General features: G+C 30.0%; 2 protein-coding genes across 2 annotated transcripts; one reads left to right on the plus strand and one right to left on the minus strand.

Moving 5' to 3' along the window:
* Positions 1 to 475: 475 nt before the first annotated feature.
* LOC127093093 (uncharacterized) lies at positions 476 to 1461 on the minus strand. Its single transcript, XM_051031991.1, has one exon. It carries the CDS (start codon positions 1409 to 1411, stop codon positions 677 to 679), a length of 735 nt encoding a protein of 244 aa, XP_050887948.1. The 5' UTR covers positions 1412 to 1461; the 3' UTR covers positions 476 to 676.
* A 4889-nt stretch (positions 1462 to 6350) lies between these two features.
* LOC127096513 (uncharacterized) lies at positions 6351 to 6968 on the plus strand. The gene is made up of 2 exons (XM_051035073.1): positions 6351 to 6414; positions 6535 to 6968. Exons 1-2 carry the CDS (start codon positions 6351 to 6353, stop codon positions 6966 to 6968), a joined length of 498 nt encoding a protein of 165 aa, XP_050891030.1.
* Positions 6969 to 13695: the final 6727 nt, after the last annotated feature.

Raw genomic sequence — 13695 nt, forward strand, 5'->3', positions numbered from 1 at the left:
TAAATAAATTTAAATTATTAATTATATTATAAAAATTATTTGAAGGCCTAGTAAATTTGATGTTTTAAGGTTATCTTTGGTACTTGCACACTTAACTTTCCCCTTTATTTTGTCTTTGGATAATACTCTTAAATAGTCTATTAATCATTGTTCGGCAAAATATCTTTTATCTTTATCTCAGAGTCTATTTCTGATCTCTTAACTTTTAAAAACACCAATATAGTCTTTTATGTCTTCAAATAGCGTCATTTAAATTATTTCCGTCTAATTCTCACAAACGACATTTATAAGTTCACCTGCTTGATAGACAATTGCATTACCACTACGCCATATAGATTAATCAATACTTGTAAATCAACATCAACATTTATTTTCAGTTTGTTATGCCATTGTTAAGCAAAAGAATACCAAAATCGAAATCATCAACAACAACAAGCAAACTGAAACTGAAGACGACAAACGGCCATACACAATATAATCAAGTTTTAAAGTTGTTCATATAAGTACTTAAAATGATAAAGTTTGAAATTACATACACTCAAATAAGATTAACTCAACAAGAAATCAAAAACTAAATGAAAAGACAATTGAAGTTGTTCTAAAAGTACTGCAAAACAAACATGTAAGAATTAATTGGATTATGAAGAAAGTATTCGATCAATATTGGGCAAGCATATTAATTATCTGGAGACTCAAATTTGATTTTGACCCCAATTGGAGGAGGTGAAGCTATCTGATTATGAGCATTATCATTGACTGAAGTAACATGTGGATGAACCGTCGAAGAAGAAACAGGAACAAGAGTAGTTGTTCCATCATTGAGCTTATGAATTTGAAGATTTGGTCTCTTTCGAATTCTGGACATGTATCTTTTTTTCCTCTCTTCTTCACTTTCGAACCTGTAATGACTTGATGCATGTGAAGCAAACTTTTGTGATGTAACAAATACTTGGTTGCACTTTGGACAGATGTACGGTCCATATTTCTTACATGATAAACTGTGTGTTCTACCATCATCAATATTTTTCTTGTTCTTTATGTTGTTGATCTTGCTATGATCAGTGCCAACATGAACATCATAACCATCACCAATAACACTAGAATCGATTGTCTGAGATGACATAATGTGTGATTTAGATGAGCCTGTAATGAGATCTGAATGATAAGAAGTATTATTCATCGTCATCATCATATTGTTGTTGTTGATGACATCAACAACATTATTATTAGTTGACGATGTTGATGATGTATGTGAATTCCCAAATTGAATTTCTAGAATCTTCATTGCTTTTTTGATTCCAGCAGCATGACTTCCATAATTATTGGTAGCAGTTGTTGATAATGAAAGGTTGTGTGCATGTGTTTTCATGTTGGATTTTGAAAGTGGAGAAGATGTGTTTTTGGAAGCCATGGATGAAATACAATTTCAATAAAACTAAAGTGACTATGAAAAATGTTGCCTATAGAATGATGTTACTATGACTTGAAGCTTTGCCCCTCCCTCAATTTATAGTACTTTTTTGTTTATTTTTAAATTTTTTATTCTAAGTAATATTAATGTAATTCTTTAAATTAATTATTATACTTTTAGATATTTAAATATTATTTACTTTAAATTTTTTAATTTCCTATCATAGGTTGGATATATGAATTTTACTTACGAAATAATAAAATAAAAAATTAATATATATAAATTTTATATTATTTATTAAGAGTATTGTTATAATGTATTATTGTATTCATATAATATTACAGTATATTGAGTGATTCAAATAATATCAAATAAAAAGTATAATAAAGAAATAATAATTAATATTGTATAGAAATTTGAAATGAATAAGTCAATTTTGGACAACTTTTTATTATATGAAAGTTTGAAAATGAGTTGTAATTCTAATTTCATTATTAATTCTCCGTGTAACTTTTGAATTTCTAAGCCTCATAAATTTGAATATATCTTTGGAATAACTTTTTTGACACCTCATTTAAAATATATTATATATTTTAATTCATTTAAATTTCGACTAAATCACCAATTTTAATTAAAATACATGTTTTCGGTCAAATTATACATTTTAAAAACACCTATTTCAAAAGCATTACTAATAAAGATTTTTTTTTGTCGGTCTTAACTTTAATGATATTCTTTTAATAATTTTTAATTAATATATTTTTTCGCTAATTTACAAATGCATCAATGTCATGTCTTTAATGCAAGAAGTATTAAAGTTTGACTCATCACATATACTCAATAAAATATTAAACCTTCTGGTCACTATTATAAGTAAATTTAACTTTTTTTGATACATTTGACTGTTAATGTATCTAGTCCACTAATGAGTTAAATACATTGACGGTCAAATGTACCAAAAAAAAATCAATTTTGTTTATAATAATGATAATATGATGTATTAATCAAAGATGTGTTGTGCTGTATTATCTCGTTCATTTCCAATAAAATATGCATGTTTCACGATTCATCAAACAAACATGGATTATTTTGTTCATTTTCAATAAAATATACATGTTTCCCAACACATAAAAGATGTATTATCATGTTAATTTTCAATGCAACTTTAAATATATGTTTTTAAAATGGAAAATACCAATGAGTGTTGCATAAACATTCTTTAAGAGTTTAAAAAAAAGTGTTTAATACATATCTATAATGTATTGAAAATTTAAATAAACAGCGTTTAAAAAAAACTATTTTTTTAAATTGAAATCCTTAAAAAGTGTCTATGTGACACTCGTTACAATGACCCTTCAAAATATATTTTTTCACACATTTATAAGTAAGTGTTCTCTTTTCAAGTTTATTGAATAATTAATGTATTTGGTCTATATCTAAATCAGATACATAACTTATTCATTGAACCTTAAATAAAATATTTGTTAATAATAGTGATATGATGGTGTATATAATACAAATATCTTTTAATGGGTTTAAAATTGATTAAATCACCAACTTTAATATAACACATGTTTTCAATACGACTTACACATTTGAAATACGATTGTTTCAATGCATACATTATATCTTAATCAATATTGTTTAATTGATTAAAAGAGTATTATGAACAATATTTTTTCCTTATAGCTTAAACTTTAAGGTATTTTTTTTAATTATTTTAAAATATATTTTCACTTACTCACAAATGCATACTCGGGTCACTATTATAAACAATTTTGGTTTTTTTGGATACATTTGACAATCAATATATCTAGTCCATATAAGGACTAGATACATTAATTATCAAATTTATTTATAATAATAACCAAAAAGTGTATATAGTTGTTGTCACGTAATTTAATGCACTCAATATTCTACAAAGTTCAAAGTTTAAATCCATTGCACATTTCCAATACAAAATGCATGTTTCACAACACATGAAATATGCATTATCTTTTCATTTTCTAATGCAACTTTTGAATTTTCAAGACTCTTCGCTTTGGATATATTCTCAAGATAACTTTTTTTACATATCCAATAAAATATTTAATATGCGTTTAATATACACACATTTTAATGCATACATTATTACAGAAAAATCCTTTAACATCGGTTGAATATAATGTGTTACCTCAGTTTCATATGCAAGGTAACAAATCACATCCTTAGAAGTGCACCACTTATCTTGGTTGAAAATCTATTGATTATAAAGATGTAATGATAATGAGTTCAATCCCCATCGATGAGTTTATTATCTATATTGTTGATTTCTTATTTCACCAAACTCTAACTATTCAAAATGATTATACTAGTCAATAATTTTCGAGCATCCTCTAGCTCATTATTCATATCTCATTTTTTAAATATTAGAATTTCGTTTAATGTTTTAAGTGTTGGAATAAGTTTGATTCTGCAACTATCTTTGAGTTTTAATGATAATAAAGAATAATATGTATAGAGAATAATTTTGTACTCCAATACTCCATCCGTTCCTTTTTAAGCGTCACTTTTTTTATACATTTTTGTTTATTTTTAATTGTCACTTATAAAATTCAAGGTAGTATTAAATGCATTTTTGTCAAAATTACCCCTATTCAATTATTACAGAGAGAGAAAAAGTAAAGTGAATGTAGGATATAATTAAGGGTATTATAGATAAAATGAGAATTATTGTTTAAAAAGTAACAATAATGATTAACTTTCTTGGTATGTGTAAAAAGTCAAAAAATGACACTTAAAAAAGAACGGAAGGAGTAATTTTGTTAAGCGCGCAGATCAAAGAAAATCGTTTCTGACTCTGAAGAAATCAATTATGGATAAACCAAATAAAGAAACAAAGACATATTTTAAATGAAACATGTGTTTTAAATGAGTAATTCAAATAATATTACATAAAAAGTATAATAAAAAATAATAACTAATATTGTACAGAAAATTGAAATGAGTAAGTCATTTATAAACAATTTTTTGTCATACTTAAAAAAATTTGAAAATAAGGAATTCTAATTTCATTATTCATTCTCCATACAAAATTTTGAATTTATAACACTCATATATCCTTGAAATAACTTTCTTCACACCTCAATTAAAATATGTTATATGCACATATTTTAATTCATTTAAATTTTGACTAAACCATCAATTTTAATTAAAATACATATTTTCAATCAAATTATACATTTCAAACACTATTTCAATAGAATTTTTAACAAATATTTTTTTGTTGGCCTTAACTTTAATTATATATTTTTAATTAAAATATTTTTTCGCAAACTTGCAAATGTATCAATGTCATATCTTTAATGCAATAAATAAATATTAAAGTTTGACTTCATCGCATATACTCAATAAAAATGTATGTTTCACAATACATCAAAAATGTATTATCTTGTTAATTTCCAATAAAACATGAATGTTTCACAACATATAAAAAAGATGTATTATTATGTTCATTTGCAATGCAACTTTAAATATATATTTTTAAGATGGGAAATGCTAACAAGTACTCTACCTGGTCTCATATATAAGCAACTTAAAATAAAAAAGCCCCCTTTAAGATAAATGTATAAATCTCTTTAAAAAAACTCCCTACTTTTTACTTTGAAAATCGTTAAAAACATATAAATGTGAAAAAAGTAGAGGTACATTTGAAATAATGACATTGAATGTGATAAATATAGGTGATTTTTACTCATATTTAAGACCATTTAATTTTTTTTTGCTTATATTTGAGACCGGAGGGAGTACTTCATAAGCACTATTTAAGAACTTAAAAAAATAAGTGTTTTTGAAAAATACATATACTCAGTGCGTTGAAAATTGAAATAATTAACGTTTCTAAAAACTCATAGAGAGTATGATGGACAAGCCCTTCCAAGAAGCTTACCAACTCATGGAGAATATGACCCAGAATGGTTATCAATGGGGAAACGAACACACTCCCGTTGAAAAGGCACAACCAAAAGGTGGTATTTATGAGGTAGGCAGTTTCGATCACATGAATTCTAAAGTAGATGCTCTCACTCAAAAGATCGACAACTTGGCCATTAACCTTGCGGCTACCGTAGCTGTCGTGACTCCCAACTGTGAAATCTGTGGAGTCCAAGGATATGTCACTGTTGACTGTCAGTTATTAGTTGAGGCTACCCCTAACCAAGTTAATTATGCGCAAGGAAACCCTTATTCTAACACGTATAATCCTGGATGAAGAAATCATCCAAATTTCTCCTACAAGAATAATAATATTTTGTTTGCACCTAGCCCTATACCCACTCCTCCACCTAGTTTTGAAAACCATAAAGGAACCCCTGTTGCTCCTACTGCCCCCAAAAAGTCTAATTTAGAACTAATGATGGAAAACTTTGTATTGTCTCAGACTCAGCATAATAAAGAGTTTATGAACCAAAATGTTCATACCAATGGACTGATTAAGAAAGTGAGAAATAAAATGGATTATATGGCCACTCATAATAAAGTGCTAGAGACCAAGATCTCTCAAGTGGCCCAGCAACAAGTAGCTACCACTTCCCCCACTGAAATATTGCATGGCCAGTGGCAACCTATACCCAAGGGACACATTAACGCCATAACGCTGCAAAGTGGGGTGAAGTTAAATGGCCCCGTGGATAAGAGAGTTAGAAAATAGACCGTAGGAAAGAGTGTGGAGAAAGAAAAAGACCCTGAGATAGAACCACAAGTTATTTATAACAGGTAGACATTAAAGGAAAATGAGGTAGTAGATAAGGAACAACCATATGTACCTCCCCCTCTTTATAAGTCGCCCATTCCTTATCCTCTAAGACTTGCAAAGTCTAAAACAGATGGGAAATATAATATGTTTGTGGAGCTCTTGAAAATGCTCCACATCACTATTCCTTTTTCGGGGGCAATAACCCAAATGCCTTCGTATGATAAGTTTCTGAAAGATATTTTAACAAACAAAAGGAAACTCGGTGATGGCAGTACGATGGAACTCACTGAAGAGTGCAACGCCATTATAGAAAATAAAATGCCGACTAAATTGAAGATTTGAAACCTTATGTCATCGATATGTTATGACATATGAGCCTTATGTAACTTAGGAGCTAGTGTTAGTTTTATTCCTCTTTCCATCTACGAGAGGCTCTATTTAGGAGATTTGAAACCAACAAAGATGTCCTTTCAGCTGGCTGACCGATCAGTAAAATACCCAGTAAGAATAGTAGAAGACATCCTAGTAAGAATCAGCCAGATGTATATTCCTAATTTTTTAGTGATGGACATTATAAAAAACTCTCATATCATGATCTTGTTAGGTAGACCTTTCTTAGCTACTTCCGGTGCTATAATAGATGTAAAGAGAGCAAAGCTTACCTTCGATGACACATGTTGCTTTGTAGACATAATAGACAAGTGCTTAAAGGAGTTGTTGTTAGAAGCACTACCGACTATAGAGTTAGTTGTGTCTCCGACACCAACAACAGAACTAAAGGAAGACGAGGTTGGGATTTATTTAGATGAAGGTTTAGAAGAATGACCCGCCCTTACTCCTGATCTGATGCCTGACACAGAACAATTGAAAATTGAGCTTAAAGAGCTTCCTCAAAACCTTAGATATAAGTTTCTAGATAGTGAGCTTAACTAACATGTCATAGTAAATGGCGATCTAGGTAGAGAAGAAATTGGAAACTCCTTGATGTTTTAAAAGGATATCCCAAGGCGATATGATACACCGTCAGTGACCTCAACAGGAATTAGCCCATATGTGTTTCAAGCACCAGATTCTACTTGAAGAGGATTCCAAAACCTCAAGATAGCACTATAGGAGGCTAAACCCCAATATGAGCGAGGTGGTAAAGAAAGAAGTACTAAAGCTTCTTGATACAGGGATAATCTACCCTATCTCTGACAATAAGTGGGTTAGTCTGGTACATGTAATACCAAAGAAAGGTGGAATAAAAGTAGTAAAGAACAAAAAAATAAGATTCTTTAGCCATACGTACAGTAACAGGGTGGAGAATGTGCATTGATTATAAAAATATGAATAAAACCACTAGGAAAGATCACTTCCCTCTTCCATTTATTGATCATATGCTTGAGCGCTTAGCCAAGCACTTTCACTTCTTCTACCTGGACGGGCATTCATGATTATTTTAAATCCCAATTCACCTAAGTGATCAAGAGAAAACTACTTTCACATGCCCTTACAATACTTTTTGTTACTAGTGAATGCCATTTGGGTTGTGTAACGCTCCAACTATGTTTCTGAGGTGTATGATGAACATCTTTGTTGACTTCATAGAGGATATCATGGAAGTTTTCATGGATAACTTTTATGTGTGTGGGTCAAACTTTGAAAACTATCTTGATAACCTAGAAAAAGTTCTTAAGAGGTGTGTCAAGGTCAACCTTGTATTAAATTGGGAAAGGCAACTTCATAGTGAAGAAAAGCATTATCCTCGGACATCTGGTGTTCACAATAGGAATTGAGGTTGACAGGCCTAAGATTGAAGTGATTGAGAATCTACAACCTCCCAAAATCGTAAGAGAAGTCCGGAGCTTTCTCAGACACACTGGTTTCTACCAGAAATTCATAAAAGACTTCTTTAATATCACTAAGCCCTTGACTGGTCTCTTGATGAATGGCGCTGAGCTCATCTTCAATGAACGATGCCATGAGTACTTCCAACTGTTGAAATATGAATTGACCTTGTCCCCTATAATGCAACCTCCAGATTGGAGCCAACCCTTTGAGATCATGTGTGATACTAGTGACTACGCAGTAGGTGCTATTTTAGGAAAGCACAAAGATAAGAAACCGCATGCCATATATTACGCCACTAGGACCCTAGATGAAGCTCATATCAACTATGCTACTTGAAAAAGATCTTCTAGCCATCGTGTTTGCAATTGATAAATTTTGTTCCTACCTAATATGACAGAAAATTGTCATATACACGGACCATGCAACTATTAGGTACCTACTAAGTAAAAGAGATATGGAGTCGAGACTGATTCGTTGAGTTTTACTACTACAAGAATTTTACATGGAAATTCGAGATAAAAAAAGGAATTTAAAATGTATTGGCAGATCACTTGTCAAGGATCAATGATGGTAAAGCTGAAGAAATACCCATTAATGATTATTTCCCCTACGATAGGCTGGTAGCATTTGTTAGAGACGCAACTCCCTGTTATGCTCATCTCGGTGATTTTCTCGAGGATGACAAATCTAACATAAAAAAGGAACCATAAGAGGCATCATCTATAGCTAAATCTACAATTACGTGGTATGATTATGTCAACTACCTTGTCGCTGGTGTCTTGCCTCCCGACTTGACCTATCACCAAAAGAAATGATTCTTCCATGACCTGAGTCAGCATTATTGGGATAACGCTCTCCTGTTTAAAATAGGTGTCACCTGTATTTTCCACCAATGTGTTCCTGAGGAGGAAATTGAGAGATTTACCACCCATTGTCACTCTTCGCCCTATGGAGGGAACCTGAGCATATCAAAGAATGTTGCTAAGATTCTCCAGGATGGCCTTTATTAGCCCACCATTTTTAGAGATGTTCATATAAAGGCCATCTCTAAAATAGAGATTAAGAAAATACTTTAGAAAATTATTTCCACCTCAAGGAAGTACCAATACACAAAGTTGAATGATGTGTTCTATGTATATAGGATGACTTATAAAATTCCTATAAGAACCACACCTTTCAAGCTTGTCTATGGTAAATCTTGCCATCTCCTGGTAGAATTAAAACGCAAAGCCTATTGGGTAATCAAATCCCTAAACATGGATCATACTTCTGCCAGGAGAAAAAGGATGTTAGATTTACACGGGCTAGAAGAGTTGCAGTTAGATGTGTATGAAAATGCCTTTATCTACAAAGAGAGGCCGAAGAAGTTGCATGACAAACGCATCACCAGGAGAGAGTTTAATGAGAATGAGCTAGTATTGTTGTTTAATTCTAGGTTGAGGTTGTTTCCTGGGAAACTCCAGTCCAGATGTTTAGGACCATTTGAAGTAACCAAAGTCAGTTAGTCAGAAGCAGTGGAAGTATGGACTAAGTCCACTGGGAAATTTTTAGTTAACATTCAATATTTGAAGCACTACCATCCTTCTGGTAATGTGTTAGGACAAGGTTGTACCTTAGTCCTTTGCTCCCCTTGAGGACCGAGCCTTATTGAGTCAAGATACCAACATAAAACGAAGCATTGTGTGGGAGGCAACCCACGAGTTTCTAATTTTAGTTTTCTTTAAGTACTAATAATAAAATCTAATTAATTATAGTAAAGGTAGAGAAAATTATGCACCTAATGAGTGAAAAAGGAGTGAGCCATGACTTTCGCCCACCGAAGCTGAAAAATGATGCTTTACTTGCATGACAGACGACCCTTCATGATGCTGACAAATATCATCTGAATTCAAAAAGATGGCAGTCAGTCCTTCACGGTCATGATGTCTGTCAGGATGTCAAAGTCGCGTTTGGCTGAATTGTTTCGCCTCTTTTCCCATATCACCACTTTTAATTTCGTTGAAGCATTTTTAAACTACACTAAACACCAAATTTTGATTTTCTCTCCCCTTGTCACTTAAAACTCGTGCCCCACCCTTTTTCATCATGCTTTCTCTTTTCAAAATTCATCTTCTCCAACAAAACTCTCTCTATTTCCTCCATTGAAACATCTCCCAAAAACTCCATATCTCACTCATCTCTCACCCAAATCATGAAATGTAACCACCATAACCACTACCATGTTCTCTACAACAACAATCCCTCTTCAAAAACCAAACTTTCCCCCATTTTCCCCCAACCCTGAATTTGGGTTCTCCACCTTTTTACCACAAAAAATCCAAACTTTTCCAAAATGCCTCTTATATATGCAATGGATTACATGGGAATTCAATTCATAGATGGAGAAACAGGAACATAGCAGAGAAAGCAGTTTGAATATCTTTTTCCACGGGAGCTAACACCAACCAGGTATTTGAGATAACCTATGTCCCATTAGTGAAATTCTAATTAAAATTTAGAAATTTAAAAAAAAAATACGAAAAATTTAAAAATTTAAAATAACAAGACTAAATTAATTAAAACATACTCCTTCACATATATATGCTTCCAATATATTTTACATAGAGCTTGACACCGTTAAGACTAGTGGCTTTGTCACATAGATAAAACTTAAAAGAAAAGTACACAAAGGAAACTAAGAGAAGCATAAGAAAAAAGACCTCTTAAGTCCAACGGGACTGACACTTATACTGACTGTACATAATATTACATAGTAGTAGCAACAAAAAAGACCTCTTTAGGACCATTTACAATTGATATGTCTCTTTTAAGATCATTTCTTAAGTCATTGTTATAGTTATTCCATGTTCTTGGATCATAAATTTCCAATAGAATAGACACGTTAGGTTGTTCATCAACAAAAACATGGATATGTTCATTTTCATTATTATAACCTTCATCATCAAAATTTCCAGCTTCACCATAATCTTCATTTTCATTGTTTTCAACCAAAATATTTTGCTCTTCAACAATCCTATTTAGTTGTTCATTCTCTAAACTCTCAGCTTCAAGGTTCAAATTACCTAGATTTGCATCATTTGAAATAGAAATTGTAGGGTGTTTTTCAAAAAAATTATGAATAACACCCTTTTGAGATTTATTATCAATTTCAATTAGTTTCTTTCTTTTTTGTTTTAGATGACTAGTCAATTTTTTCCAGACAATATTTCAAACAATCAAAGAGATGAAACAATAGTATCTGATGTTGATTTTTAACCTTCAACTTAAATTTTGATCAATTTGTTTCAAAAGTCTTTGAACACTAAATCAAACTTAATCCTGAAAAGTTAAAATCAACATGACAATTAGTATCTTGTAAAAGTTTTTTTTTACTAATAAGTAATATAAAAAAAAAAAAAAACACACACACATATATATATATATATATATATATATATATATATATATATATATATATATATATATATATATATATATATATATATATATATATATATATATATATATATATATATATATATATATATATATAAAAGATTTTTCCCCCAAAATTTATGGTGTCTTGGGCCCCCACCCGTGCTCCGGGTCATCCCTGATCAACACATAACATTTTTGACATTTGTTCATCTTCTCCCCTCTTCTCCTTCTTTCTCTATATCTTAACCTTGAATAAATTCATATCAAAATCCATAAAAATTTAAAATAAACCCAGAAATCTTTTACTCATAATCAACTTAACAATTAAATTCAAAATTTTTAAAACACAAATCCAATCAAAATCCAAATTTTTGGATAATTATTTTTAGATTTTATTGATTCTAAATGAGCAAATAAATCGATGCAATTTGGTGTTTCCTTTGAGATCCATTTTTTGTTCAGAAAATTTAGGCATTGGTAATGATTATGATAAAGATAAATAAGAAAATTTAGGCATTGGTAATGATTATGATAAAGATAAATAAGAAAATTTAGGCATTGTTAGCGATTGGATATAAAATGTGGTAGTTGAATGTGAAATTAAGGAAGAATTAAGATAAAATTGGAAGTGAATTATTATGAGATTTTTCTAGGGTTATGTAATGAAATAGCTAAAAAAGGCATATAAATAAAGGATGAAGAATTTACTGTAGCAGCGGAAACTAAACATTGAACATGAGTATTGGTTATGGTTGTTTATTTATTTTTAATTGAATTTCTGTTTTAAATTTTTTAAATTTTCATTTTCAATTGCTTTTATTTTTTCCACCATCAAGATCTAAAAGTGTGAAATTTGTTTAAAAGATCAAATGATTAATATTATAAAAATTATAAAAAAATTTGATTATTATGGTTACAATTTTTTTTATTAGGGGTGACAAAATTGAACAGACTCGCCCCATTTAGACTTACCCCACTTCAATTCATCGAAAAAACGAGATTTTTAAGCCTAAAATTTCACTTGTCGCACTTATAAGAAAGTAGCGAGTTGGAGGGTTGATCTCTCAAACAAATCATATTTTTAAGAAATTTTTTAACTAGAAATCAAAGGTAAACATTTAAAAGTTTGATAAAAGTTAGACATTTATTGTCAAAGACAATTAATATGATTTTTATATTGATAATTTCAACTCATAATTTAGACATATTTTTCTATGATTGAAGTAATGGGGGATCATATAGATGAATAATCTTCATGATTAAAAATAACAATAGAGTAAAACAAATAATCATCTAAAAATTCTTATGAAATTAATCAAACACAAATGGCATAATTAACAAATTCAACATAACAATTAATAGCAGCAACTCACAATTACAAATCAAAGAGATTGCATCACACATAAATAGTATGAAGAAGAACAATATAGAAGTAAAGAAAAATCTGAATGACAAGTTTGTGAGATATGAAGAAGTAACGGAAAAACCTAATAACAAATTTGTGAGAGAATAAAAAGTTCATTTATGTTAATGCGAACATTCAACGCTAATCCTAATTTCTAATAAACATAATGAATACAAACTCTTTAAAAAAACCATACCATTTGTTTTTTGTTGGGTTAATTTATTAATGGACTACCATTTGCATAACTTTTATAAATTATAATCAACAAATATATATAAAGTTGTGTGTATATTTTCTCTTTTTTCTTTTTCTCTCACATATAAATTCTATAAATATATTTTTTAATTGTTATTTATTTATTTGTTAAATTATGATTTTATTTGCAAATAATTAATTATCTTTTAATTTTATTTTTTGATTCAACTTCAACCTTGTGTATTTGGTTCAAATTCAATGAAGCAGATTTAATCAAGAATAGTGAGAAAGTTTAGGTTTTAATTTTTTTCATTATTCTATTATGTCTCTTAAATTACTTGATAAGCTTAGAAAGTTTGATTCAGAATATGAGAAACGTATCAAAAAGGAAATACTTAATGAGCTAACTCAATCTCAAGCCAGAGCTCTTGATAAATTTCTTATAAAAGAACCACAAGTTTGTGTTGAAAATTCAAATGTTGATAATATCAATTTAAGAAATTTTGAAGAATTAGTTAGCGCCGAAACTATGGAGGATAATATTCATTTTGATGCTACTGAAATTCATCATTTAGATACTAAGAATGTTAACAGTGTTAATGATAATTGTGAAGATATATTTGATCCAAGAATTTGGGATTCTCTTGAGTCTAAAATGATTAATTTATTAGCTTTAAAAGATCCTAAAAGAGATTTCTATAT

This window comes from Lathyrus oleraceus, chromosome 6 (assembly GCF_024323335.1).
Source record: "Lathyrus oleraceus cultivar Zhongwan6 chromosome 6, CAAS_Psat_ZW6_1.0, whole genome shotgun sequence".
In the NCBI taxonomy this organism is placed as follows: Eukaryota; Viridiplantae; Streptophyta; class Magnoliopsida; order Fabales; family Fabaceae; genus Lathyrus; species Lathyrus oleraceus.

Coding starts and splice junctions, on each gene's coding strand:
- LOC127093093 (XM_051031991.1), bottom strand. CDS start 1,411: ATGGCTTCCAAAAACACATCTTCTCCACTTTCAAAATCCAACATGAAA.
- LOC127096513 (XM_051035073.1), top strand. CDS start 6,351: ATGCCTTCGTATGATAAGTTTCTGAAAGATATTTTAACAAACAAAAGG. Junction 6,415..6,534: donor AAGGAAACTCGGTGATGGCA/GTACGATGGAAC, acceptor TATGTAACTTAG/GAGCTAGTGTTAGTTTTATT.